Below are 27,717 nucleotides of genomic sequence, written 5' to 3' on the forward strand. Positions count from 1 at the left end.
ATGTCGGCAAGCTCCAGTCGCGCTAGTGCGGCACACGCCTCTGCGTCTGATGACGCCGTCGAGGCCCAGGTCGCCTTGGACACTGGGATCGACCCCAGCAAGCCACCCGACGACGACAGAATGGATGCCAACGAAGAGGGCGAACCCGAGCTCGACAACCTCGACCAGGACATTGAGCCCGAAACTGCTGATAGCGCTGCGGCGGGGAACGATTTGCCAACGGAAGAAGCACCCGAACCTCCCGCAGAGTCAGCCGTCCCTCATCAAAAGATCATGCTCGTCTTAAATCGCAAACGCAAGGTGGACGATGACACGACCACTGTCAGCTCGGAGGTCGGTCTGGATACACCCGCCAATGCAACGCCAGGAGCGAGCGACCACCCAAGTGTAGAAGAACCAGCACTAGAGGCCGTTGGTGACGACGGCAAGCCACCCGCCAAGGCCCCAGGCTCCGCCGCCGAAGGCGTTCATGCCACCGACGCCACGGCCGCCACTTCTACTTCAACCACGGACGCTGAGGCTGAGGCAGCAGCGACTGCCGCTGCAGTTGCAGCTGCCGAGGCCGAGGCTGCAAAGCCTAGGCGTGCTCCTCGAAAGCGTCGAAAGTGGCTCAGGAAGGGTGAAGTCGACCCTGATGATCCAAAGGCAGTGGCGGAACAAAAGGCACGCCATGCCTTGATCGACGCCGCCCTTGTTGCCCTCGACGAGCAGGAGAATCTTGTTCTGGACGGCACCCACCCAGCGCTCATCACGCTGTGGGAAGAGCTTGAGAGAAGACGCGGCCTCCTGAGGTCTCGACTCGATGCCGAAATCGAGCTCGAATTCGCGGAGCTCGACGGTTTCAGGAAAGAGCGCATTAATCAAACCCACTTCCAGTTCCATGTGAGTGGCGCCGAACGCCAACCGGTACACGTGACTGCCGCTGACACCTGCCAGGCTGATTGCGAGGACCTCGCGCTCGAACTCATGTTTGAGAACAGGCGCAAGATGTCCCGTCTTGTTGCCGAGAAGACGTACCTCGACAAGCACAAGGCATCGACAAAGCGCAAGTACACCAACATGCCAACACTCGGCGAAGGTCGCGGTTCCGGTGGCTGGCCTGTTCCCACTTCAAAGCTGCTCTCAAACGGCACTGAGCCTACGGTTGAGACCTTTGTCGATGGCGAGTCGCGAGAACGGCGCGACATCATCCTCGGAGTCAAGCCCGTCTCCGAGGACGACCTGGAGGACGATCTGATCCGCATGGGACTGTTGAATCCAAGACCCGAGAAGATTCGGGTGTCACCAGAGCCCGTGCCCCACCCCTTGGCGTACGCAGACGTCGACTTGGCTCCTCGACAGCCCTCGTCCCAGTTGTGGTCAAAGCCAACGCCTGCGCAGGACCCAGCACATGGCTCCACAAAGGCACCATACACCCGGCAACCCTCGGCGTCGACGACGCCGGCCTACTCGGACAAGCCCTACCCAGCGACAGAGCCCCCACACCGTCGACCCTCTCCTCCCCAAGTTGCTCCACCTGTTGCCTCTCTCCCTCCACCACCGACTCAGCTTGGACGGTCAGGAGACTATGACGTCTATCGCCAGCGTTCATCTGACCATGTGGAACCTGAACGGGACATCCTCCCAGCGCCGCGCATGTTCGACCGGCCTCCTCAACCCAGGCATCCTGGGCCTTTTGATGCGCCGCCTGCCCCACACTGGGTTGGTGACAATCGGGACCCTCGAGCAGAGCCACCACTCGCACCCCCACCACGAGCCGACCCGCACGATATCCGAGCCGACCTTCGGGATCCGCGGGCTGGCCAGCGCGTTGACCCACGAGTCGACCCCCGCGACCACTGGCATGATCCTCGCGACCCACATGGCGAGTACCGTGAACGTCGCATGGATCCGCCGAGTCGCATGGACCTGCCGGCCCTTCCTCCTACGAGCCGTTGGTACGACGAGCCTGGCCCCCACTGGTGGGCACCAGTTAAGGGGCCCATCCCGACTCCTCCCGTCAGCTACCACGAGCGTTCGCACAGTGGCCGATTCCCCCCTCCGCCTCCTCCCCCTGCTGGCAGCCTTGGCGGCGCTCGCCACCCCCCTCCATCTCTGGGCCCGGCCGGTGGGCCGCCTAGCAATGACCCATTCTTCTACGGGGGCTACACACCTCACCGTGACTACTACAACCGTGACCAGTATGAGCACCCTCCTCATCCCGACCAGAGCCGCCCGTACCCACAAGGGAGTACGCCGGCCGCCTATGCCACGGGACCGGCGGCCTATACCACGTCGCGTGGCCCATAGATGAAGCGCCCACCCACACTTCAAACCTAGCATCATCAGCAAATCTTGCTCTTCACTCACTACAACTACTTGGCATCTTTGTTCTACGTTGGCTCACGGGATCCTGTTTGAGATGGCGTCATGTCACAGTGTATGCATGCATTGTACCCAAGCTGGCCGGTGTGTGTGTTATCTATGACGTTGTGGGATTGGGGTTTGCGGCACTGGCATCATTGTCGCGAAGCCGTGCGTGCCGTGCGTGCCGCGGGTGCCGTAGGTCGGACCGGACTCCGGGCGGGCGCGAGTGGAATAGCTGGAATCTATGGAATCCGTGGCGGCTGCGCGCACGTTAACGACGACGAGGCATGCATCGGACTGACACCGATGCGACGACGTCGGCGCAGTGTCGCGCACGCGCGCCAAGAATGGGCTAAGCGGGCGGCGATTGGAAAAGACGAGTGCGACGAGCCAGGCAGATTGGCCACGGGTATACCGCGAGTAGAGAGCATGCGCACGCAGGCAGGCAGGCAGGCATGCACGCCACGCCACTGCGGCCCGCCCCGCGCCGCGCCGGCGCCGACGCCGCAGCCGCGACTGGCCGCCGCCCGCCGCTCATGTCCTTTGGCCCGTCGGTCGGCTTTGCCCGGCGGCGCCTGGCGCACGCGCGTGCGGGGTAGTGCTGGATTAACGGTCGAAACTCGGCAGTATGGGCCAAAACACAGGGACTGGGCGACACGTTTGGCCCAACCTTGGCGCTTGGATCTCTGGCGCGTCCGATTGGCCCGATTGTGACCATAGCCGCCGGCGAGTTGATTCTGATGGGGACCAGCTAGGAGTGAGCGACTTGACTTGGCTTGGCCGGTCAGTGCGCCGACGCTCCCTCTGCGCCGACCGACGCCACTCGGTGCAATGAATACAGTACAGTGTGCATCCAGCGAATAAACTAGGCCTCGCACGCCAGAGGCGTCGAGATGGCAGGGGGGGTGGTGGTGGTGGTGATGGGGAGCTATGTTGCGATCTACTATCAAGTCGGGCGCAGCTTTTTAGCATCCGTATGCTACAGCTTAGGTGCTGCAACAGTGGAGCCGAGAGGCCAGCGCAGGGTCAGCACGGTCCATCTAAAGGACCTTACTGGCTGCGAGCGCGGAGCTTGGCGACAAGCTTGTCGTTGACGTGCTGCATGTAGACGTCGGTCGTGACCCAGTCCTCGCGGGTCATGGCCTTGCCCTTGACGGCAAGGGCAAGGTCCTTGGTCATGATGCCGTCCTTGTCAATGGCCTCGACACAGGCGTCCTCGAGGTCCTGGGCAAACTTGCCGAGCTCGGGCGTGTTGTCGAGCTTGGCACGGAACGACAGACCGCGGGTCCAGGCGAAGATGGAGGCGACGGGGTTGGTCGACGTCTCCTGGCCCTTCTGCCACTGGCGGTAGTGGCGGGTGACGGTGCCGTGGGCGGCCTCCGACTCCATCGTCTTGCCGTCGGGGGTGATGAGCTCCGAGGTCATCATGCCGAGCGAGCCAAAGCCCTGGGCGAGAACGTCCGACATGACATCGCCGTCGTAGTTCTTGCAGGCCCAGACGAAGCCACCGTCCGACTTGACGGCCTGAGCGACCATGTCGTCAATGAGACGGTGCTCGTAGTAGATACCGAGAGCGTCAAAGTCCTTCTTGTAGGTCGACTGGTAGACCTCCTCGAAGATGTCCTTGAAGCGACCGTCGTACTTCTTGAGGATGGTGTTCTTGGTCGACATGAAGAGGGGCATCTTCTTGGCAATGGCCATCTTGAACGAGGCGTGGGCAAAGCCGTAGATCGACTCGTCCGTGTTGTACATGGACATGGCGACACCCTTGCCCTTGAAGTCGTAGACGTCGAGCGAGGTGGGCTTGCCACCGTCGGCAGGGGTGTAGACAAGCTGGAGCTTGCCGGGGCCGGGGGCGACAAAGTCGGTCGAGCGGTACTGGTCACCGAAGGCGTGACGGCCAATGACAATAGGCTTGGTCCATCCTGGGACGGGCTTGGGGATCTTGTCGAGGATGATGGGCTCGCGGAAGACGGTGCCGCCGAGGATGTTGCGGATCTATAGTGGTGCGATGGAAGGTTGTGGAGGTGGCATGTGCGGGGCGTGGGGCACAACGGGGGAGGTGACGATCGTGTTAGCGCGAGAAAAAAAGAAGACCGACGCGTCGTCGTCGTGGACGCTGCTGCTACTCACAGTACCGTTGGGCGACTTCCACATCTCCTTGAGCTTGAACTCCTCGACACGGGCCTCATCGGGGGTGATGGTGGCGCACTTGACACCGACCGAGTACTTCTGGATAGCCTCAGCCGACTCGACAGTGACCTTGTCGTCGGTCTTTTGTTATGTCAGCACGGGTTACTCGTCAATTGCATCGCGGCGCGGTTCGGGGTTCAGGGATGAATGGCGACGGGGCTACGCATTGGATAAACGGCGTTGGCGCGCGCTCGCGCTGGCGCTGGCGCTTGCCGTGGCCGTGTGCGTGTGCGAGCGACGAGTGAGGTGGGAAGGGGCCCGCAAGGGATTGGGAGTATCGAGGGTTGGAGCTGGCATTCGAAAATCCGTGAGCCCGCCGCCGCCGCCGCGCCGCACTCCGGGCCGGATTCACGGCTCGTTCGGAGAAACCTCCACCAAGGTAACAGCAGCGACTACTCCACACTACGGCCCACAACGGCACATGGGGCAATGACGACGGATGCTTGCGTGGCATGCTCGACAGGCCGAGCAGCGAGCAGCGAGCAGCTACGAGCCACCACTCACCTTGTCACGGTTCTCCATACCCAAGTCGTAGTACTTGAGGTCAATGTCGAGGAAGGGGAGGATGAGCTCCTCGCGAATCTTCTGCCAGATGATGCGGGTCATCTCGTCGCCGTCGAGCTCGACGACGGGGTTGACGACCTTGATCTTCTTGATACCCTCGGGGGTGGCAGAGTAGTTGCGCGACATGTTGACGAGGAAGGAGTTACGCAGAACGGTGCGCGACGGAGAGCGGAGAGAGGGGATGGAGAACTGCACTTTGTAAAAGTGGGGGTGAGAGTAGAGATGACGGGTATATAGATGAAAGGAGTAGACGCATTAATAGCGTGTCAGCAATGTGCATCGTGTTATAGGTGGGAGGTGGGTGGGGTGGGTCGTCTCTCTGCCTGCCTGGCCTGCCTGTAGCCGCCACCCCTGTTTCCAATGACAATCCAGGCAATCCAGAAATGGGTGGATGGGCCGCATTGCGGGGGAGGCAGGGGAGCCAGGAGGGAGCAAGGCGAGTGGTGCAAGGCATCAGACGCGCATGACAACTCTTTTGTCGGCATTGTTCGGTGCCAGTCGGTTTGCAGGAGGAATTGGGCCAAGGCTTTTTGGGTGGAGGCATGACGCCGCTGGGGGGGCTCGTCGCAACAACACCACACTAACTCGCCTCGGTTGGGACCGCGTGTGCAAGTGTCCCCCCGCCCGCTGCCTCGGCCCTCCCGCCGCCCGCCCCCGTACCCCCGCCCCCACCCACCCACGCACACACTCACCATGGCTGGTTACTGGTTGCGATATTCTATTCTGTAGGCCGAGCGAGAGAGAGAGCGCGTGCTGGCTGTTATTTCGATTTTTTTTCGGTGGGTTTCAAGGGTTACGATGGCTGGCTGGCACGGGCGCGCCGAGGGTTTGAGCGACGGGTGCGATGGGGATGCGGGGTAGAAGGTAGGAGGCGAGGCTGCTGCTGGCAAGTGATGTTGCGAGCAGAGGGTTAATGTATGGATGATGTCCAAGAACAACAAACGAGCATTGCATTCCGAGACTGCTGGCCAGCTACACCTCGTGATCTTTGGTGTGGGCCATTCTTTTCCAACGCCCAGCAACAGTCGAGTCCACTGAACCGGGCTTGTGCCAGCCAGGCTCTGTCACTCAGCCAGTCATCGGCCGAGTCGATGTGCGTAGCAACAGAGGTTGCTGCAGCGCTGCAGCACTGTCCTGTCCTGTCTGAGCTGTTGCTGCTGGCGCTGCTGCGGCTGCTCTTGGCTCTGTCTGTCTGCCGACACGGGGGGCGCGGGCACCCGTGGGAGAGTGAGACTGCGAGGCACTGGCTGGCTGGAGATACCGCACACGCAGGGTCGGTCGCCGATGGGGCAGCAAGGCCGCCGTGTGTGCCGCGCCCGGTTGGTCGAGCCGCAAGGGTAGTAGCTGCAGCAGGGATGCGGCGGCAGGGTGCGTCGGCGCAATGGGCAATCTCGAGGCGACGAGGCCGGCCCGTTCGGCGGAGTCTCCACCCCGCTGCCGCTGCCATGCCACTGCCGCGGCGAACAGTCGGCACAGTCGCTCCGCCTCCCCCACCCTGCGGCAGTGGTCGTGGAATCCCGCAAACTCCAACTGCGATGCGGCGGCTGCGGCGGCGGTGATGCAGCGCCCTCTGTACTGCAGACGCCGTACGGGCCCCGCGTGTTCCGCGACGTGTGCTCATGTGCTTGTAGCTTCTCGACCGTGTCTGTCTGTGCGGCGAGATGTGCGCGGCGGGTCCCGTCTTCCTCCTGCCTCGTGCGTCTTGTCTTCCCCACAAGAACGAGCAGACTGCAGGCCAGGCCCCCCGCCGTGACGTCGACGTCGCCGTTGTCGCCTGCTCGCGCTCGCTTGTGCATCGGTGTTTCTCCAGCTTCGGCCCAAAGATGTCCAATAGATCCGGTCCTCTCGGGGCCTAGTGTCGCCTAATGGTGTCTACGACCGCCGCCCGCCACGTGGGTTTGCTCCCGCCCCTAGGACCGACCGGTTCAAGCCGTAGCCAGCGACACTGGCGACATTACTCACGGCGCAAAAGTCGAGCAGGCAACAACAACAACATCGCGGAGCTGTTCAAGCGCACGCATCTCGCCCCGAGGATCCCAAGACCCCGAACTCCTGACCCCCGCCCCCCACCCCCACCCCGCCCCCCGGCACACCCAGCATGATCCCCTCAACGTCGCTCCGCGCCGCGTCGGCGCGCATCCCCCTGACGCTGTCCCAGGCCTCGGCGCAGGTGCTGCCGCCTATCCCGTGAGTCGGTGGTGCGGGGGTCGTCGGGCCGCTGGGGCGCCAGGCCACCAAGCCTGGCCTGGCACCGCTCCTGCCCAATATCCCGCCTCCTCTGGCTTGCGCTCACCCCCGCCAGCCTCTACCGCCGCCTGCTGCGCGCACACCGCGGCCTGCCCGACGAGATGCGGTTCATGGGCGACGCGTACGTCAAGTCCGAGTTCCGCGCGACGCGCGGCACCGACAACCCGCTGCACGTCATGGCCTTCCTGCAGCAGTGGAAGACGTACCTCGACCAGCTGAGCGCGTCCCTCGCCGCAGAGGGCAAGGGGTGGAAGGGGCGCCGGCTCGAGCAGGAGACGATGGACGCGCTCAGCGACGAGCAGGTCGGCCAGCTGTACGAGCTCATGCACGCGAGCAAGGACGTGTGGAAGGCGTGAGTGGCGTGGGGGGTACGTGGGGCAGCGCTGACGGATAGGCCGGAGCAGCTCGAGGCTGAGGCGCTGGCCGCCGAGGCCGCGGCCAAGGGGGACAAGTAGGCGGCCGAGGCGGCGCACATCAGCATAGCATGTATCATCTAGCATCGCGGGGCGGGGCGGCGGCGGCGGTTGTGCTGGCTGCGCCCGCTGGCAGGCAGCTGACGCCGACGCCGTGATGGTGCCTGGGAGGCAGGCGACGACTGATCGCTGATCACTGATCACCTGGTCAACTGACCAACCATCGTTATCTCGGCCACGACGCGACGCGACGGCGGCACGCATTCCTCGAACATCACAACCTACGTCACACGGCGCAATCTCCTCGCCGTACACAGCGGCGCGCGCGCTCCGCCCCCACCCAGCAGCGCGCGCTCCGCGCCGCCCAGCGCTCAGACCCACCCCCCTCGGCCACATTCGGCACCTCCCCCCCCCCTCCCGACCGACGACGACCGCCCCCGCCCCGCCCCCGCGCTCCCCAACGCTTTCCCCCCCTCGCGCCTCGCCCGGCCCCTCCGTCTGTCCGTACATTTCGATTTTTCCATTTCCAAGTTGCAAGACAAGGACAAACATCGTTGCGTGCGCCGCCACCGGCCATCGGATTCGTGTTTCCGCTTGCCGTCGCCAGCCCGTTCCGTGGCGTGGCGCTCCTCGCCGCCCTGCGTTCTGCGCCGACGGGCCGAGTGGTCCATCGCCCGTCGCCCGTCGCCGGGGCCTAGGTCAGTGACTGTCAAGCGCCGCGCCCGCCGCCAAGTTAAGACATACATGCCAAGAAAGGCAACTATAAGGGACTACTACAAGACACTACTAGATCGACATTGGCCAAGACCAACCGACAGAAACGGTCCGAAACAACCCTCGCACTACGACATGTCCTCGGCGAGGCTGTCGAGCACGTCGAACATGACCACTCTCGAGCTCATGAGCTGGTGCCCTTCCTCGGGCATGACGCAGAGCTCGGCGTCCATCGCACGCTCCATCCAGCGCATACTCTTTTCGCTCACCCGGTCGTCCTGCGCGCCGTACCAGATCTTGCACGGGTGCCGGATGTCCGTGTAGCTGAATCCCCAAGGTTTGGCATCGCGGCCCAGCACGACAGACAGCAAGTCGGCAGTCGTGCCAGAGAGCGACTCCGCGTGCGACGCCTGCATGAGCGCCTGCGGGAACGCTGGTGATGCCGAAACTGACGCTGCCGAGACCGGGGTCGGCGATGCCGTCGACAAGCGTGGCGCAACCACTGGCAGTGCAGAGTACAGCTCCGAGGCAAAGGGGTCGAAACCCTCGCCGCTTTCCAGTTGCGCACCGTCCTGTCCAAACGACGAGCGCGATGTGCGCCCGTCGGCGTCGAGTGAGGCCGTCGAGCGCAAACCAGCAGTCGCCATCTGCGGCGACTTGGGCTGCTTGGCATTCGGTGCCTTGCCCATAAAGTACGATTCGATGCGCCATTCCGCCGCAATGGCCGACTTGATAACACCGTTAGGGACCCATTTCAGCCATTTGTAGCCTAAGCACGTTAGTGTTCTGCCGTAACAATGAGCAACTCACCCTCAACATCTCCTCCGACCCAGGGCGAGAGCAGGTGAATCTTGCCTCGAACTCGGCGCTCCATCTTGAGGACGCATGCGAGTGCGTACGGTGCACCTGCAGAGTGGGCGAGAACCTGGAACTTCTCCACGCCCAACTCATCCAGCACCTTGCGCACGACATCGGCCCAGTCGAGCAAGCCGCGCCTGTCCTGCGGCACCTGGTCCGTCTTGCCCAGTCCCCAGCGGTCAATGCAGATGAGGCGGAGGCCGAGGGCGCGCGCCAGCTCATCGTAGAGCGCAATGAGGTAGCGAACGCACCCGAGGCCGAGGAACACAAGCACGGGCCGTCCGTCGGGCTTGCCGAGATCGGCCAATGACACTTGAAGGGGGCGTTCAGGATACGGTCGCGGTAGCAGCATGATGCGGTTGAGCTGCGGCGAACGGAGGTACATGCCGATTGCCTGCGCATCGTCATCCTGGGGCATCGGCGACGTCGAGCTGGGGCGATTGACAGACGTGCCGGAGCGCTGGCGGTTGAGGTCGGGGCTCTGGACGCGCTTGGTCGACCGAGGAGACGGATCAGGTGTGGGAGATGAAACATTGCTGCCCCGCGGGGGCGGTGTCGGCGTCGATCCTGGTGGAGGGGTCGGGATTGGAGCCGCAACGGGGGATGGCTTTGGAGTGAGGTGATCAATGGCCGACTGAGCGAGCTGGAAGTCTGCTCTGACAACCGAATCCGTCTCGGACGTCGTGTCCACCGAAGTCGTTCTGCTGCCCGGTGTTTCTGGGCGACGACGGCGGACCTCGGGAGCTGGCGGTGGTCGCATTGCCAGGTCGGGACGAGATGCAAGTTCTTGTCGCGCACGGTCCTTTGCAGTTTCCTGGGCCAACGTGACCGCAGAGCTGTGTCGTCTCACAATGTCGGTGATGGACTGGACAGGGACGCGAGGTCGGGCTGAGGACGCCGAAGACGCTGCAGATGCGATGGAAGTGCTGGACCCAGTCGTCGAGGGCATGCCGACGTCAACGCTGCCGGGCACCAGAGGCATGGGGCGGGGTCGGGTGTTCTTGACAGAGGGGGGTAAACGCTGCGGCTGGACCATGTTGATGGTGCCGGAACGAGGGCCTGACGCACTCGAAGCCGAGAGCGGGGTCGTCGACCGTGCGCGCGGTGGGAGGATGTGCCCATTCTCGCTGGATGGTGAGATGGAAGACTCGCCGACGGTGGTGAGGGGTCGCGGAGGACGGCGATAGGTGGAAGCCGTGTCGATGGGCTCGAGGATGCGGGATGTCGGACGGGGACGTGGAGTTGCAAGTGACGTACTGCCGACGGTCGATGCGGGGCGCAGGCTCTCTGGTGTCAACCCCTGTCGGCGACGGCGGCGCTCGTCTGGGTCGATGTCGGACTGGCGGCGTGGAGGTGATGAACCCATGGTCACTGGTCTCAATGGACCAGGATCACCGGATGGAGGACCTAGTCGACCCAAGCCGCTGCTGGTGCTGCCGCCGTGACCAAGTTGACCAAAGCCTTCTTCTTCACTTGCAGGGTCCAAGCCACCAGCTAGCGCCGCCTCGCCGTACACGCTCGAGCGCGACTTGACCCACTGCCACGTCCGCTCAATCGAGCGCACGCGCCTGGTTGGCCGTCTTGTCGCGCCAGGGGGACCCAGGCCTTCAAGGACGGCGAGGTGTGACTCCATGTCCTGAGCAGACAATCCAGAGCCACCCCCGCCGGCGCTGCCGGCCCCACCGTTACTACTGGCCCCGCTGCCGTCAACCCCACTGACAAGGCTCGACGTGCCGTTGACCGTGCTCGTGCTCGAGGTGGGCATGTGCGTGTGTCGGCGGGAAGGCATAGGGCCGCCGCCGCTGCTGCCGTTCAACGTCGCACCGCCAACGCTTAGGCCTGCCCCGACGCCAGAGCTCGAGCTGGCGCCTGTGCTCAAGCCCGTGCTTGAGGAGGTTATCGAGCGAGAGATTTGGGGAGCGACAGTCGGGTTTGATGTTGATGGTGTAACATTCTCTCGACCACCAGCTGAACCAACAGTTGCGTTTGCCGAGCTGCTGCTGTGACTTGGCCTAGGAGTGCGACCACCATTGACAAGAGCAGCAGCGGTCGATGAGCCAGGGAACTCTGATGTCGGAGGGGGCGTCTTTGGCGGCGTATGCAAGCTAGTGCGGTACGCCGTCCGCCTCGCCGCCGCTGGAGGCGGCGGCAGGGACTTGTTCATCGCTGGCGGGCGGCTGCTGGTCGTGCCGCCGCCGTTGCCGTGGGTGCTGTTGGCCGTCAAAGGCGTGGGAGGCGTGATGGGAGGGGTTTGTGGGGGGCGAGGTGACGCGGTGATGGTGGCCAAAACAACAAGGCCGTGCCCGCTGGCGCGCAGACGGCGGCACTAGCAAGCAAGGTGACGCGATGGGGGTATAGTGGACGCGACTTGGGCGACAAAAGTCACTGGTATGGCGAGCGGATGGGCGTCGAGATGTTGGGGCCGTCGACAATGTTGTTCACGCGAACGGAGGGGGGGGCGACAAGGGACGACGGGGAAAATAGTGAGGAGCGTCGGCGGCGGCGGCGGCGGCGCGTAAGGGAATGAGCGGGGAGGCGCCGTCGACGTGGGTTTCAGATGCGAAGTGGTTGTCGGAGTTGGCTTGGGGGTATAATGCGATGTGTAAAAAGGACACGAGTCGTCAAAGGTCGTAGCAGTAACGAGTGTGGTGGTGCGATGGTGGGCGGCGCGATGATGACCACGACACGAGGCCTGCGTGTGGGGTGGTGGGTGGGTGCAGCACAAGTCGAGCAACCAAGCAGTCAATGGTGGACGCGGCGGCGACGGCAGGCGCGGCGGCGGAGACCAAAGGCAGGGCGGGCCGAGGGGGGGAGGAGGGAGGGAGCAGGAGGGAGGGAGGGAGGGAAGGGAGGGAAGGAAGAGGAGGGGAGGGTAGTTTACAATAGGGCAGGGGGGCCAGTCCAGGGCGGCGCGGCGCAGGCCTTGAACGGAATGGCCACTCTATGTACAGTCAAAAGTTGATGCGGCGGGCGGCGGCGTCACAGGCGGCGCAGGCGGCACGGTATGAATTGGACAGAGCGAGGCAGGCAAAGAGCTTGAATAGGCTGACTGCAGATTCAGAGAGGTGACGCTGGTGACGGGCGGCAACAAGATCAAGAGTCTACGGGCACGGCACGGCAGCAGAGGGCATAACGAGGGAGCACACGGCAGAGCAAGGAGCCAACCAAGGCGGCCAAGGCCAGGAAAAAACAGGACGACTACACTGCGGCCCAGGCAGAAACGGGCCCGGTTTTGGTTCCTGTTTGGTGTATTAGACCGACCGACAAGCTCGAAACACAACCCAGTAGATACTTCTGCAGCGGCAACCGCAGCGGGATACTATCAGTAGCAAAGCATGCATGCATAGAGTAGGTGGGGCGAGTGAGCTGAGCGGACAGAGAGAGTGAGAGCGTGTAAGACACTGCCGTGTGTCTGTCTGGTGCGCTCCAGACTCGAGCGCGTGGGTATCGCTGACGCGAAGGGGCTTGGCCGCCGTTGGCCCAGACCGCGTCGTCAGTCCCTCGTCGTCGAATACAAAAACCAATGTCCCGATGCTTGTTTACCTGCAATCGACCCCTCGTCTATTACAACCTCGTGTCAACAAGAATTACAGTTTAGACGCTGCCGGGTCGTCGTGGTCGTTGTCGCGTCGCGTCGCCTTGCTCTCCTTGCCTCTCTACCAAACACGACACGACCAATCTCAGTCACGCCCGTGTAGCCTACCTGTTCCTGTTGGCCCAAAACTCTCCGGAGCGAGGAGAAGATGTTTCATGCCTTCAGGCCACGTCGGCGTCTGGCTGCTGGACGGGACGATGCATGTGCTGCTCGACGTCACACTGGCTGGCACGCTGGCACGTCGTGTGCGGAAACATGTGTGGTGCCGGTGGTGGTGGGCATGGTGGGCCCGGCTCAGGGCTTCCGGGGCCAGAGTCCAAGACATGCGGGACGAGGAAGACCAGGCAGACAGACAGGCGGACGAGCTGCCCTGCGCTGTGACTGACTTGCCGCGTGCCCTGTATTAAACGCCTAGGCTTGTTAGTGCCATGAGTCGGCCGGCACTGCGAACAGTCACCGCGGGCCTGGAGGTGTTTGGCTCTTGCTTGGCTCGCGCCCCCGTGATGAACATTGAATGCTACGGAGCGCTATCCTGTGCACTGCAATGTGGGGAGACGGCCACGCACGGCCGTCTTGGACATGCCGTCCTCCTCTGTTCTTTGGGGGGCGAGACGCGACGCCACATTGGTCAGTGTGACACATAGAAGAAGACGAGAGAGAGAAGAGAGAGAGCGACTTGGCAATAACATCCACAGTCATGTCTGATTAATATGTCGCCGACAAGTTCACTTTCTAATGATCACTTTCTAATGAGCGGATTCAAAACCTACAACCTACACGCGGTTAAGTGACATGTCCAACGCGACTGCCTTCCCCCGCCACATCCCCCATGTTTGCTTCGACTGGAACTGCCCGTGCTTCTCTCGCTCCCCACGCACCTCTTCCCCAGCCTATGCCCCCAGCGCGGCATCTCTCTCTGCTCATAATCTTATCCATCGCTCTCTGACGTCCATCTGATCGTGGCTACAAGAACACGGCGGTCGCATCTAAAGTCTCCCTCCTCACCGCTCTACACCTTCGACGCCACGGCCTCATCAAAGAAGCGCTTGATGTACAGCGCCGAGCTCTTGGGCGTGCGCTTGAAGGTACCGCCCTCGCGGTCGACGACCGTGACGCCAAAGCACGGGTCGTAGCCGCTCACCCACTCAAGGTTGCTGAAGACATTAGCCGCGGGCACTCATACCGACTCACTCGAGCAGGCTCCATGCCATGTAGCCCTCGACGGGGACGCCCTCCTGCACGGCGCGCACCATGGCAGCGAGGTAACTCTCAAAGTAGGCGACGCGGTGCGTGTCGTTGAGCTTGTCCTCGAGCGCAAACCCGCGCTCGCCCTGCCCCGCGTACCCGTTCTCCGTGACGTACGTCGGCAGGTCCTTGCCGACATAGCTCACGCCTGCGTTGGTCCACGTCGCGTGGATGTACTTGAGCAGCTTGTAAAATCCCCAGGGGACGGTGTACGGGTGGCCCTCGTGTCCGCGGTGTCCAAGCGGCACACCTCCGGGCTCCTGGGTCATCTCGATCGAGCCGAACATTGTCGCGCTGAAGGGAGGGTCGTCGATGATCTTGCCCGTCGCCATCTGCGTCGAGTAGTGATTGATACCAAAGCTGGGATGGTAAGCGACGCCATATTCCCGCGACTTACAAGTCTGACGACCCCCTCAGCATCGCCCACTGCTCCTCTGTGAAGTCATATGCGTCGGGCGCGAGCTTCTCGACCGTCGCGTTAGGCTTGCCGAGGTAGATGGGATCCGCAAACCACCCGATCGACACGTCCATACCGCGCTGGGCCGCGTCCTTGGCCTCCTGGCTGTCGTCGATGGGCTCAACCCACTCGGCCTGCAGCGTGATGCCGATCGTGGTGTCTGCGCGCTGGAACTCCTTACGGTACATGTCGACGGCGCGGGCGTGCGTGAGCAGCAGGTTCTTGCCGACACTGCGGGTTAGCATCGCCCTCCCCCACTCGCACCCACGTCCACTTGTCGTCCACCTTGAAGTCGTCGAGGAAGGCAAAGTGGCAGTAGGTGAAGATGACCGGCTCGTTGTGGGTGATCCAGTGCTTGACGCGGTCGCCAAACGCCTCGAAGCACACGCGCACGTATCGGTCCCAGTCGAGGAAGAGCTCCTCGCGGCCCTCGCCCTTGGCACGGAAGCCGTCGTAGCGCTGCTGGAGCGGGTGCGGGATGTCCCAGTGGAAGAGGGTAACGAATGGCGTGATGCCCTCCTCGAGGAGGCGGTCGATCTGCGATCAGCCAAGGCACGGCGCCGCAACCTACCAGCTTGGAGTAGTGGGCGATGCCGCGAGGCTCGATGGGGTCGTTCCTTCCACCCTTGGGCACGATGCGCGGCCAGCTGATGGAGAAGCGGAAGACATTCGCGCCGAGCGACTTGAGCAGCGCAATGTCCTCCTCGATCATGTTGTACGAGTTGCACGCGACGTCCCCGTTCTCCTTGTCCTTCAGCGCGACGTCCCACACACTGGGCCCACGACCGTCCTGGTCATGGGCGCCTTCAATCTGGTACGCGGCTGTGGCGAACCCGCGGAGAAAGCCCGCCGGGAGGGCGCGGTGGTGCTGCTCGGTGGTGATGGTCATGGTGGCGGGGTTTGGGTAGTTGTGGGCTAGGAAGCCGGTCACTCCTGCCTATATGGGGTTCAGACGGCCCATTCGGCCGCTGGGTGCGAAGACGATGTTGCTCCGGGGCATCTCTGGACCGTCTTGGGCGTTCGGCAAGTCCAACCTCCAAGTTTGGATCGCGTACAGCCGCCTGCCGACAACATCCTCCGCCCGGAGCATCTTGGTAAGTGCACCACATGCTCCGGCCTCCTCAATTACCCCTAGGGGTATTCTGATGCCCTCCACTCCGGACCCCTCGTGACCTCCGCGGAGTCGGCACGTACATACACCGCAGGAGCATCTGCGGAGCTCGCGGCTTTACCCCGGAGTACGTGAAAGGTTCTTGCTCCCCCACCAGTCATTTCAACTCGAAAGGGGTCAGTAGCTCGGTTGCTCCAGGTCCCCTGGAAGCGGATCTCCGTGGGGAAGACGCCCCTGGAAACATTGCAGCAAACGACTGTGTGTCAAGACCGCGGTCGCACGAGTGGGTGGATGGCCTCGATATGAGCGAGGAGCTTGACACTTTCCTCCTAAGCTTGGCGAACGGTCATCCTCTTTGCACATGCTGTATCGCGGGGTTTTGAACGCGACTTGGCAGCAGGATAGCTCGCCAGCTGCCTCGGGAGGGGGTTGAAGGGATGATGGCCGAGGTGGGTTTCCAGCGCGCTCATTTCCCTCAACTGCACCGGGTCATCTGCGGAACAAGGGCCCAAGTCGGCCCGGCATATGTCGGCTAGCCGATTGGGAGCATCTGCGGGGCATCCACAACCACAACCCGTCAAGGGGAGCACCGCGTGCAAACAATGTTCTCGTATCGCCGCCCATATAAACCGCTACGTGCGGGGCAATCGGGCCCCCAGCACTAGCGCAGCAACCATGTCGACCACCAAGTTTGAGCACGACGCCAAGTCGGAGACGGAGCACGACCCCAAGGCGGAGACGGCGCATGTCGAGCACCTCGTATCGGCGTACGACGGTCTTAGCCGCGGGGAGGCGATCAAAAAGTTCCCCCGGCGCTTCGTTGTCGGCCTGCTCGTGTCGGTCGCTGCCATGTAGGTTGCTAGGCCCGCGCTCGCTGACCCCAGGTACCTGGGCTTCACCCTCACGATCCCCGGCGCGGTCACGGCCAACCAGGGCTTCATCAACCAGTTTGGCACCAAGTACAACGACAAGGGCGAGCTTGCGCTGGATGCCAACCACGTCGGCGCGTGGAACGGCGTGAGTGTGGAGCAAGTGGCGGCGCTGACGCCCAGGTCAACTTTGGATCCCAGGTGCTCTTCCAGGGCCTGTCGCCCATCACGGCCCAGCGCTTCGGCCTCAAGTTCAACCTGTACGCGCTGACCGCGTTTGTGCTGCTTGTGAGTGCCGCTTACTGGCGCTGCTGACCCCAGGCTATTGTCCTCGAGATTGTCGCGAAGAACTGGGTCGTGTACCTCGTCGCCAAGATTGTGTGTGGCTTTGCCGCTGGCTTCATCGGCACGAGTGTCACGGCGTACATGTCCGAGACGACGACGAGGCAGTTCCGTGGTATCCACCTCGCGTGCTTCTCTTTCGCCTGGGCCCTCGGTGGCTTCTTCTCGTCCATCGGCATGGAGATTCTGCAGAAGACGACCCCGCTCAAGTACAAGAACGCGTTCTACTCCGAGTTTGTCATTGTCGGCGTGTGGATCCCCGTCCTGCTCTTCCTCCCCGAGTCGCCCGTGTGGTACTGCCGCAACGGCAGGCACGAGGAGGCCATGGCGTCGCTGCGCCGCCTGAACGGCAAGCTCGACTGGTACGACGAGGCGCACGAGTACGCCGTGTTCCGGCAGGACGTTGAGGAGAGTGAGGCGCTCGCGGCCAAGGCGAGCAAGCACTCGTGGCTCGCATGCTTCAAGGGCACCAACCTGCGTCGCACGCTCATCTCGACGATTCCGTTCTCGATGCAGGTGGGTGCATCCGCCTGACACGCTGCTGACCCGCAGAACTTTGTCGGTGGCCCACTCATGTTCAACGCGGCCTACTTCCTCCAGACGATCGGCATGTCCAACGCGTTCGAGGCCAACGTGATCGTGTCGTGTGTGCTTTTGTTCGGCGTCCTCTGCTCCTTCTACCTCGTCGACAAGGCCGGCCGCCGCCCGCTGCTCATCATGGGCGGGATTGTCATGTGCGTGTGCAACCTCATTGTCGGCGGCATGGGTGTTATTGGCGTCAACTCGTCGACCGGCTCGGCCATGATCGCCATGATGGCCATCTGGGTGCTCGCGTACGCGCTGTCGTGTGGCCCGATCGGCTGGCTCAGTCTGGTGGAGAACAGCACGCCCGTGCTGCGTACCCAGACGGCCGGCATTGCCGCCATCCTCCAGTCGCTCAACGGCGTCATCTTCAACTACTGCGTCCCGCTCATGCTGAGCGACCAGTACGCCGGCTGGGGTGCCAAGACTGGTAAGTGCTGCGCCTTCTTGGTCGTGTGCCCGCGCTTACACCCGCAGGCTTCTTCTTCGGCCCGCTCGCGTTCCTCTTCACCATCCTCGTGTGGTTCACCGTGCCCGAGACCAAGGGGCGGAGCTATGCCGAGCTCGACGAGCTGTACGAGAAGCGGATCCCGGCGTGGCGGTTCAAGGAGACCAAGACTGCCTCCGAGGAGGCGGCGGCGCTCGAGGGCGAGGGCCCAGAGCAAAAGTAGCAGGGATCGTTAGGATAGTTTGTGGTTCGGTGAATGCAAATTCGGGAACTCGGAAGCAAGCAGTGCGGGGTAACGGGCGGGGCCGAACATGGGCAAGCGAGGCGGCTAGACGGGCCGCAGATGCTCCGGGGTATGCTATGCGGGTGTCGTTTGCTTCTTCTCTCTAACTTTGACCAAGCACAACCACGATGCGCATGCGCGGAGGCGCCAAGACGACGAGTGAGTGGGTGCGTGCGTGGGCGAGCTGACGCGCAGCGGCGTGCGACGGTGGGTGGTGCGATGGGGCTCTCTAGCGGTGGGGCTCACTAACGGCGGCAGGCTGCCGGGTGCGGAGGTACGTCTGGCCACGGGGTAAGCGCTGACTGCAGGATCGGGTGCGAGCGCGTGCCCGGGCAGAGGGGGTGCGCGCCGTGTGCGCGCGCCGAGATTGACTGTGCGTGCGGCAGTGGGCCCGCTGACGGCAGGCACGTTCACGCATGTGCGCCAGCGGCCTGGGCCGGCGCCGGGGTGGGTGGCGCGCGTCGGCGGGGGGAGGCGCGGGCTGACGGACTCGCAGGTACAAGCGCAAGATTGCGCGTGTCTCGGAGCAGCCCCCGCGCGAGTGGCAGCCCGCCCCCGAGCCCGAGCCCGAGCCAGAGCCAGCGCCGCCCCCGCGCGGCGCCTCCCCCCCGCCCGACCCGTTCGCGCCGCTCCCCCGCCAGCTGCTGACGCACCTCGTCGCCCTGTACTTTGACTACGTCTTCTGGCTCGTGCCGTACCCGCACCGGCCGAGCTTTGAGCGCGACCTCGCGCGACGGCGCGAGGCCGGCGCAGGCGAGGACGAGTGGGTCGCCATGGTGTACGGCATGTTGACCAACGTGCTCGTGCTGCCGGCGTCGCTGCTCCCCGTGTCGGCCGACGAGGCAAAGGCGCTGCTCAACGTGTGCTTTGAGCGCGTGATGGCCTTCCTCAAGCGCGAGTACGACGAGTACTCTGCTGATCGGTGTGGGTGGGCCGGTGGGCCAGTGGGCGGGTGGGGCCGCGCTGACGCTCCCGCAGTGTACATCATCTCCTGGTATGCCCCTGCCTCGCGCTGACAGCTGACGCTCAGCGCAGCGTAAGCCCGGCCCGGCAGCGACGCCAACTGACCCCAGCAACGTCGCCCTCGGAAACGGGCACAGCGCGCTGTGCCGCGAGCTGATCGGGTCCATGATCTTCCTGGCCGTGCAGCGCAACCTCGACCGCGAGAGCGTGAGTGGCACCTCGGGGCCGCACTCACCCCCAGACCTACGCGACGATGCAGCCCCTCGAGCGCGAAATGTACCGGCGCATGTGGTGGCTCGTGTACTGCGCCGACCGGTCGGGCGCGACGTGCGAGGGCGCGCGGCCCGTGCTCAACGAGGACATTTGCGCGAGCGTGCAGCTGCCGTCGACGCTCGACGACGAGGCGCTCGCGCTCGCGGCGGCCGGGCTAAACGTCGACGAGCACGAGCACGCCGAGTCGCCGCTCTGGGGCTTCTTTTATTCCTCGGCGCTCTGGCGCGTCGCGGGCAAGATCCACAGCCGGCGCGAGCGCGACCAGGCCGTGCCGCCCGACCCGGGCACCATCCTGCACCGCATCACTGAGCTCGACGAGATCATCGAGGAGCTCGACGACCTGCTGGTCGACACGCCGCCGTTCCTCAGCCTCAAGCTCGACGCGCACGTCGGGACGTGAGTGTGGGCGAGGGCCTGACTGACGCCCGACAGCCCCGACCTCCCCCTCGCCGTCAACGCCCTCCTCTCGCCCGTCAAGCAGGGCATCGTCGTGCAGCAGAGCAACCTGTACGTCTCGCAGCAGGCCATCCGCCTCGTGGCGGTGCAGTACCGCCGCGACCTCGTCGACCTGCGCTGGAGCGCGGCGCCGCCACCCTCGGCAGTCATACCCCGCAGCGACGTGCTCGCCGTCCACAAGCTGCACGACAACGAGCGCGCCTTCTGGGTCAACCGCGACCAGATTGTCAGCACGCTCCTGCGCGTGCTCCAGGCCCTGCCCCTCGAGCTCGTCGGTGCGTGCCCGCCGTGTTGCTGTCGCTGATGCCCAGCCGTCAACGCGTGCCCCGTCCTCAGCAAGATCCGCTACGTCGCGTCGACCCTGCTTGCCGATGACGGCGGCGAGGGTCTGTCTCTTGGGTACCTGCGTGAGTGGCACGGCCGCTGGTGGCTGTGCAAGCGCTGACGTCCAGAACAATACATCGACTACCTCTCCCGTCTCGAGTCCTTGTCCGTGTATCGGATATGACAGTCTGTCCTGTACCACACCATGTATCGTCACTCTCCTTCGCACCCGCCCAAACAACGAATCTGCATACTCTGAGTACAACGAGTCCGCCTTGGAGTACAGTGACCTCCAAGGTTCTAGATAGCGCGGGGCAGTCTCCATCCGTCCCCTCCACTCTATCGTTTCGCCCAATGATTTTAATCTTTAGGGGCAATGAGTTCGACTCATGCCCGTGCTAGTGTGCTGCGGTGGCCGGCCACGCTTTTACGCAGCCACAGCGATCGGGACCGAGGCCTCCGAGTCGACGCCAACGCTGTCGACCTCGCTGGTAGTAGCGCTGAGGATCGACGCGGCGTGGCCGTTGGTCGAGATGTGGGGAGGGATCCACGAGCGAGTGGGGATACCACCTTGGTGGGCGAGGCGGGTGTCGCCCATGAGGTAGCGGTCAACCTCCTCGGCCGCCTGGCGACCCTCGCGGATACCCCAGACGACGAGCGACTGGCCACGACGGCAGTCACCAGCGGCAAAGATGCCGGGGACGTTGGTCGTGTAACCAGTCGTCTTGATGTTGGTGCGCGGGTCCTGCTCGACGCCGAGCGACTTGATGCCGTCCGAGAGCGAAGGGCCAAGGAATCCGAGCGAGAGGAAGACGAGCTCGGCCGGGTAGAACTTCTCCGAGCCCTTGACCTCCTCCATCTTCCACTGGCCGTTGACGTTGGTCCACTCGACGCGGATCGAGTCAAGACCCTTGAGCTTGCCGTTCTCGACAACGAAGCGCTTGGTCGAGATGCAGTACTCGCGGGGGTCCTTCTGCGTGTAGGCAGTAACCTCCTGGTGACCGTAGTCGGCCTTCTTGACACGGGCAAACTGGGGCCAGGGGTTGTTGGCCGCACGCTGGATCGGAGGCTCGGGGAGGAGCTCAAAGTTGACGACCGACTTGGCACCCTGGCGCATGGCAGAGCCGATACAGTCGTTACCAGTGTCACCACCACCAATGACAATGACGTCCTTGCCCTCGGCGTTGATGTACTTGCCGTCACCAAAGTTGGAGTCGAGCAGCGACTTGGTGTTGGGCTTGAGGTAGTCCATGGCATAGTGGACACCGTCAGCCTCGCGACCGGGAATCTTGAGGTCACGGGGCCAGGTGGCACCGGTGGCAATGATGAGGGCGTCGTTGTCCTCCTTGATCTGCTCGGCGTCGTGCGTGACACCGACCTCGGCGTTGCAGACAATCTTGACACCCTCAGCGATCATGAGGTCGATACGGCGCTTGACAATCGCCTTGTCGAGCTTCATGTTGGGGATACCGTACTCGAGCAGACCACCAGGACGGTCGGCACGCTCATAGACCGTGACAGTGTGGCCGGCACGGTTGAGCTGGTCGGCAGCGGCAAGACCAGCAGGGCCGGAGCCGATGATGGCAACGCGCTTGCCAGTGCGAACCTGCGGGATCTCGGGCACGATCCAGCCCTCCTCCCAAGCGCGGTCGACAATGGCGGCCTCGACACTCTTGATACCGACGGGCTGCTCGTTGATACCAAGAACACAGGCCGACTCGCAAGGAGCGGGGCAGACACGGCCGGTGAACTCGGGGAAGGGGTTGGTGAGACGCAGGCGGTACCAGGCGTCCTTCCACTTGCCGGCGTAGACCAGCGAGTTGAACTTGGGGATGACGTTGGCGATCGGGCAGCCAGTGTCGCTCTGGCAGAAGGGCACACCGCAGTCCATGCAGCGGGCAGTCTGCTGCTTGAGCTCGACACGCGAGAGACGGTTCGAGATCTCCTTCCAGTCCTTGACACGCTTGCGGGGCGGGCGGTAAGCCTCGTTGAGACGCTTGTACTTCATGAAGCCGCGAGTCTTGTCAAACTTGACCGACTTCGCCTTGGCCTGCTCCTCGTCGACCATGGCGTCCTCCATGTCAAGGAGGGCGGGCTCGTGCTTGGGCGAGCCGGGGGCGGGAGTAGAGTTGGGACGAGGAGTCGAGATAGTGAGGCCGTTGATCGCAGGGAGAACCGGGTCGAAGCCAGTGGCGACGAGGTCAACCTGCGAGGCGGTCTGCGAGGGGATGAGGTCGATGACGCTCTGCTTCTTCTTCTCCTCGGCGGCGGCGACGGCCTGCTCCTCGAGAACACGCTTGTAGTCGAGAGGCATGACGCGAACGAACATGGGGAGGAAGTGGTGGAAGTTGCGGAGGATCTTGTCAGCGACCTCGGAGCCAGTGTAGTGGCGGTGCTCCTCGATGAGCGAGCGGAGCTCGGCAATCTCCTTGGGGTCGACAACCTTGCCAAGCTCGATCGTGCCCATGTTGACCTTGGGGGCGAACGAGTGGGCCATGTCGAGAACGTAGGCGATACCACCCGACATACCGGCGGCGAAGTTGCGGCCAGTGAGACCAAGGACGACGACGCGACCACCAGTCATGTACTCGCAACCGTGGTCACCAGTGCCCTCGACAACGAGCGTGGCGCCCGAGTTACGGACCGCGAATCGCTCGGCGGCGATACCGCGGATGAAGGCCTGACCCGCGGTGGCACCGAAGAAGCAGACGTTGCCGATGATGATGTTCTCCTCGGCCTTGAAGGGGGCCTTCTTGGGAGGGTAGACGATAAGACGACCACCAGAGAGACCCTTGCCGACGTAGTCGTTGGCGTCGCCCTCGAGCTCAATGGTGATACCAGGAGCAAGGAAGGCACCAAGCGACTGACCAGCCGAGCCCTTCATGTTGATACGAATAGTGTCGCGGGGAAGACCAGCCTCGCCGTACTGCTTGGACACGCGGTACGAGAGGGTGGTGCCGAGAGCACGGTCGGTGTTGACGACGTCGCAGTCAATCTCGACGGGGAGACCCTTGGTGAGAGCAGGCTCGGCCTCGTCAATGAACTTGTTGTCAAGACGGACGTAGAGCTTGTGGTCCTGAGGACGGACACGGTAGGTGGCGACACCCTCGCGCTTAGCCGGCGAGGTGATGAGCGACAGGTCGAGGTGGGCCGTCTTGGGGGAACGGAGCTTCTCATCGACCTTGAGGAGCTCGGCACGACCAACCATCTCGTTGATCGTGCGGATACCGAGCTTGGCCATGATGCCACGCAACTCCTCGATGATGTAGTAGAAGAAGTTGATGACCTGCTCGGGCTGGCCGGCGAACTTGGCGCGGAGAAGAGGGTCCTGGGTGGCGATACCGACGGGGCAGGTGTTCTTGTGGCAGGCCTTCATCATGATACAGCCCATGGCGATAAGGGGAGTCGTGGCAAAGCCCCACTCCTCGGCGCCGAGGAGGGTGGCAATGGCAATGTCGCGACCAGTGCGGATCTGGCCGTCAGTCTGGACAGTGACACGGCCGCGGAGGTCGTTCTGGACAAGAGTCTGGTGGGTCTCGGCGACACCAAGCTCCCAAGGGAGACCAGCATACTTGATCGAGGTCCACTTGGCGGCACCGGTACCACCATCGTGACCAGAGATGGTGATGTGGTCGGCCTTGGCCTTGGCGACACCCGAGGCAACGACGCCGACGCCAACCTCGGAGACGAGCTTGACCGAGACACGGGCGCGGGGGTTGGACGACTTGAGGTCGTAGATGAGCTGCTTCAAGTCCTCGATCGAGTAAATGTCGTGGTGAGGAGGAGGCGACACGAGGGTAACACCGGGGGTCGAGTGACGGGTGCGACCGATCGAGTTGGAGACCTTGTGGCCGGGAAGCTCACCACCCTCACCGGGCTTGGCACCCTGGGCCATCTTGATCTGGAGCTCGTCCGAGTCGGCGAGGTAGTTGGAGGTGACACCGAAACGACCCGAGGCGACCTGCTTGATGGCCGAGCGACGCGAGTCCCAGGCGGGCTGGAGCTCCATCGAGTGGGTGTAGGCGCCCTCGGCACCAGGGCCGGGGATGGGGATGGAACGCTCAGCGTCCTCACCACCTTCACCAGTGTTGGACTTGCCGCCGAGGCGGTTCATGGCGACGGCGAGGGTGGTGTGGGCCTCCATCGAAATGGAACCGTACGACATGGCGCCAGTGACACAGCGGCGAACAATCTCGTTCCAAGGCTCGACCTGGTCAATGGGGACCGGGGTGGCGTTCTCGAAGTCAAACTCGAGGAGACCACGGAGAGTGGCACGCTTGATCGACTCGCGCGAGTTCTTCGAGTACGAGTCGTAGGCCTGCTGGTTCTTGGTGCGGACAGCGTCCTGGAGCGAGGCGATCGACGCGGGCTCGTTGATGCGCAGGTCGGAACCCTGGCGGTAGTGGTACTCGCCTGCCTCGGGGAGGCCGGGGGTACGGATGGTGGCGCGCGAGGGCCAGGCGCGCTCGTGGAACTCGAACGCGTCCATGGCAAGGAGCTCAAAGGTGGCACCCTGCACACGCGAGGCGGTGCCGACGAAGCACTCGTTAATGACTTCCTCGTGAATACCGAGGGCCTCGAAGAGCTGGGCACCCTTGTACGAGGCGAGGGTGGAGACACCCATCTTGGAGAGGACCTTGAGGATACCCTCGTCGTTGGCCTTCTTGTAGTTGGTAATGAGCTCTTCGGCAGTCTGGCCGTCCTTGGCCATGCCCTCGCGCTCAATCTTGTAGATCATCTCCATGAGGAGCCACGGGCAGATGGCGTCGGCACCGTAGCCGGCAAGGACACACATGTGGTGGACCTCGCGAGCCTCGGCAGTCTCGACCATGATGGCGACGTCGGAACGCTTCTTCTTCGAGACGAGGTAGCTGTTGACACCACCAGTGGCGAGGAGGGCCGAGAGCGCGACGCGGTCGGCGCTGGTAGCGCGGTCCGAGAGGACGACAATCTTGAAGCCCTCGTTAACGGCCTCGAGAGCCTCCTGCTTGACACGCTCGAGGGCGGCGCGGTAGCCAGGGAGACCCTCGCCCTTGTCGAAAGTGAGGTCGATGATCCTGGTCTCCCAGTCGGCGTGCGAGACCGAGAAGTGCTTGATAGCGTTCATCTCCTGGATGGAGAGGATGGGCGACTTGAGGTGGAGACGGTGCAGCTGGTTGGTGCGGATCTCGAGGAGGTTGCCCTCGGGGCCAACAAGCGTCTCGAGCGACATGACAATCGCCTCGCGAATGGGGTCAATCGGGGGGTTGGTGACCTGAGCGAAGAGCTGGCGGAAGTAGTCGTACACGGTACGCGGGGTGCCGGAGACGCATGCGAGGGCGGCGTCGTTACCCATCGAGCCGAGGGCTTCGTGGCCCTCCTGAACCATGGGGAGCATGAGCATCGAGAGCTGCTCAAGAGTGAAGCCGAAGGCCTCGAGCTTGGGGTCGGTGGCAAGAGGAGTCGAGTCGAGCTTGACCTCAATGTCCTGGTGGCGGGCGACGCGGCGGACAACGTCGGGGAGGCGCATAACCTGCGACTCGACCCACGAGGCAAACGGCTGGCGCTTGGCAGTGGTGAGCTTGAGCTCGCGGTCGTCGACGATGCGGCCCTCCTTGGTGTCGACGAGGAGCATACGTCCGGGCTTGAGACGGCCCTTCTGGATGATGCGCTCGGGGTCGATGGCAATGGTGCCGACCTCGGAGGCGCACACCATGATGTCGTCGGAAGTCACGACGAAACGGCAAGGACGGAGACCGTTACGGTCAAGGTTGGCACCGCAGTAGCGGCCGTCCGAGAAGGTGAAGAGAGCGGGGCCGTCCCAGGGCTCCATAAGGGATCCAGCCCAAGCGTAGAAGGCCTTCTTCTCGGGCTCCATGAGGTCGTTGTTCTGCCAAGCCTCGGGGACCATCATCATGACAGCCTCGGGAAGGGTAAGAACGCCGTTGACAACGAGCAGCTCGAGGACGTTGTCAAAGGCAGCCGAGTCGGAACCGCCGGTCTCGACGATAGGGTAAAGAAGCTCGAGCTCCTCTCCAAAGTGCTCGGACTTGAGGTGGCCCTCGCGAGCACGCATCCAGTTCTTGTTGCCACGGACGGTGTTGATCTCACCGTTGTGGGCGGCCCAGCGCATGGGCTGGGCACGGTCCCACGAGGGGAACGTGTTTGTGGAGAAACGCGAGTGGACGAGCGCAAAGTGCGACGCGTAAAGCGCGTGGTTGAGGTCATGGTAGTAGTTGTAGACCTGAACGGGCGAGAGCTGGCCCTTGTACACAATGTTGCTCGGGGTGAGCGAGCAGATGTAGAAACCGCTCTTGAGGCCACTATCAAAAATGTCAGCGCCCGTGGGGGTTATATCGCCTACACCCTGGCCGACGCCACCATCACTGGTGGCTTGCGTCGCCTCCGCGCCACTCGGAACCCCATCACTACTCACATCTTGTGGGTCGCCTGCTTGCGGAGGACGTAGAGCTGGCGGAGGAAGAAGCGCTCCTCAAACTTGCCGTCGGCCGACTCGCTGCCCTGGCCGTAGTGGCTCTCAAGGACGACGAAGGGCTGAGCGATAAGGGGCTCCTTGGACTTGGCGGCGGGGCCGAGGATCGAGTTGTCGGTGGGGACGACGCGCCATCCGAGGGTGCGGAGGCCGAGCGAGCGAGCAATGTCCTCAAACTCGAGCTGCTGGGCGGCAAAGTCGGTCTTTGAGAGGAAGACGTTTCCGGCGGCGTAGGTGCCCTCGGCGGGGAGCTGGGCGTCAAACGAGTGGGGGCACTCGCGGACAAAGAATGCGTGCGGGATACCGGTCATGACACCGGCGCCGTCACCATCGCGGGCGTCCGCGCCGGCTGCGACGCGTCAGGGACTGTGCAAACTCCTATCTGCCTAGCCGGGCCGTAGTACTCACTGGCGCCGCGATGGGTCATGTTGACGAGGATGTTGCGCGCATCGCTGACAATCTTGTGGTCGCCTTGTCCCTTGATGTGACAGATGAACCCGACACCACACATACTTTGGCGGTGAGGGGATCGCTAGGTTGTTGTAGGAAGGGGGTTCTGACGGGACGAGGTCAGTAAGTGGCCACCGTGGAACCCGATGCCGGGCAGTGGCGGGGTACCCACCTTTGAGGACGAGATAGGGGCTCGGCTGTGAGCCGTTACACACGGTAGCTATAAGATGTGTGTCTACTGATTGCTCTGTGGGGTAGTGGGCCTGCAGTCGCCCTCGAGTGATCTCTTTGAGTATAGGTTGTATGAGGAAGGTGAAAGAAATGTGAGACGGGCGGGATAGTGTTTTTTTTTGGCCGGGGGGAGGGGGGGGGTGTGGGTGTGGGTGTGGGTGTCGGGATGGGGGGAAGGCGGCGGCGGCGGCGGCGTTGGCGGGGCAGGCTAGTGGGTGTGGTAGCCGTCGTTCGCTCGTGCGTGCGTGCGTCGTAGCGCGCGTACAGTGATGCCAGGCAGA

General features: G+C 63.4%; 8 protein-coding genes across 8 annotated transcripts; 4 read left to right on the plus strand and 4 right to left on the minus strand.

Moving 5' to 3' along the window:
- Q8F55_001219 (uncharacterized protein) lies at positions 1–2,289 on the plus strand (the record flags this gene model as incomplete). The annotated part of the gene is made up of 2 exons (XM_069349852.1): positions 1–882; positions 937–2,289. 2 exons carry the CDS (start codon positions 1–3, stop codon positions 2,287–2,289), a joined length of 2,235 nt encoding a protein of 744 aa, XP_069213396.1.
- Positions 2,290–3,396: 1,107 nt separating this feature from the next.
- Positions 3,397–5,798, minus strand: IDP1 (Isocitrate dehydrogenase [NADP], mitochondrial precursor (Oxalosuccinate decarboxylase); the record flags this gene model as incomplete). The annotated part of the gene is made up of 4 exons (XM_069349853.1): positions 3,397–4,344; positions 4,480–4,620; positions 5,044–5,292; positions 5,796–5,798. The coding sequence occupies 4 exons, from the start codon at positions 5,796–5,798 to the stop codon at positions 3,397–3,399; spliced, it is 1,341 nt and encodes a 446-aa protein (XP_069213397.1).
- Positions 5,799–7,201: 1,403 nt separating this feature from the next.
- On the plus strand, positions 7,202–7,805 carry Q8F55_001221 (uncharacterized protein; the record flags this gene model as incomplete). The annotated part of the gene is made up of 3 exons (XM_069349854.1): positions 7,202–7,290; positions 7,406–7,702; positions 7,745–7,805. The coding sequence occupies 3 exons, from the start codon at positions 7,202–7,204 to the stop codon at positions 7,803–7,805; spliced, it is 447 nt and encodes a 148-aa protein (XP_069213398.1).
- Positions 7,806–8,605: 800 nt separating this feature from the next.
- On the minus strand, positions 8,606–11,100 carry Q8F55_001222 (uncharacterized protein; the record flags this gene model as incomplete). Its single annotated transcript, XM_069349855.1, has 2 exons — positions 8,606–9,246; positions 9,288–11,100. 2 exons carry the CDS (start codon positions 11,098–11,100, stop codon positions 8,606–8,608), a joined length of 2,454 nt encoding a protein of 817 aa, XP_069213399.1.
- Positions 11,101–13,939: 2,839 nt separating this feature from the next.
- On the minus strand, positions 13,940–15,521 carry Q8F55_001223 (uncharacterized protein; the record flags this gene model as incomplete). The annotated part of the gene is made up of 5 exons (XM_069349856.1): positions 13,940–14,084; positions 14,122–14,535; positions 14,573–14,863; positions 14,901–15,169; positions 15,204–15,521. 5 exons carry the CDS (start codon positions 15,519–15,521, stop codon positions 13,940–13,942), a joined length of 1,437 nt encoding a protein of 478 aa, XP_069213400.1.
- Positions 15,522–16,418: 897 nt separating this feature from the next.
- Positions 16,419–18,207, plus strand: Q8F55_001224 (uncharacterized protein; the record flags this gene model as incomplete). The annotated part of the gene is made up of 6 exons (XM_069349857.1): positions 16,419–16,594; positions 16,628–16,760; positions 16,796–16,900; positions 16,934–17,470; positions 17,555–17,966; positions 18,014–18,207. The coding sequence occupies 6 exons, from the start codon at positions 16,419–16,421 to the stop codon at positions 18,205–18,207; spliced, it is 1,557 nt and encodes a 518-aa protein (XP_069213401.1).
- A 188-nt stretch (positions 18,208–18,395) lies between these two features.
- On the plus strand, positions 18,396–20,467 carry Q8F55_001225 (uncharacterized protein; the record flags this gene model as incomplete). The annotated part of the gene is made up of 11 exons (XM_069349858.1): positions 18,396–18,426; positions 18,463–18,474; positions 18,526–18,541; positions 18,576–18,640; positions 18,672–18,714; positions 18,764–19,191; positions 19,298–19,437; positions 19,472–19,899; positions 19,936–20,234; positions 20,271–20,366; positions 20,412–20,467. 11 exons carry the CDS (start codon positions 18,396–18,398, stop codon positions 20,465–20,467), a joined length of 1,614 nt encoding a protein of 537 aa, XP_069213402.1.
- Positions 20,468–20,710: 243 nt separating this feature from the next.
- Positions 20,711–27,266, minus strand: GLT1 (glutamate synthase [NADH]; the record flags this gene model as incomplete). Its single annotated transcript, XM_069349859.1, has 3 exons — positions 20,711–26,585; positions 26,699–27,104; positions 27,164–27,266. The coding sequence occupies 3 exons, from the start codon at positions 27,264–27,266 to the stop codon at positions 20,711–20,713; spliced, it is 6,384 nt and encodes a 2,127-aa protein (XP_069213403.1).
- Positions 27,267–27,717: the final 451 nt, after the last annotated feature.

Source organism: Vanrija albida (genome assembly GCF_041260175.1).
Source record: "Vanrija albida strain AlHP1 chromosome Unknown contig_1, whole genome shotgun sequence".
Lineage (NCBI taxonomy): Eukaryota > Fungi > Basidiomycota > Tremellomycetes > Trichosporonales > Trichosporonaceae > Vanrija > Vanrija albida.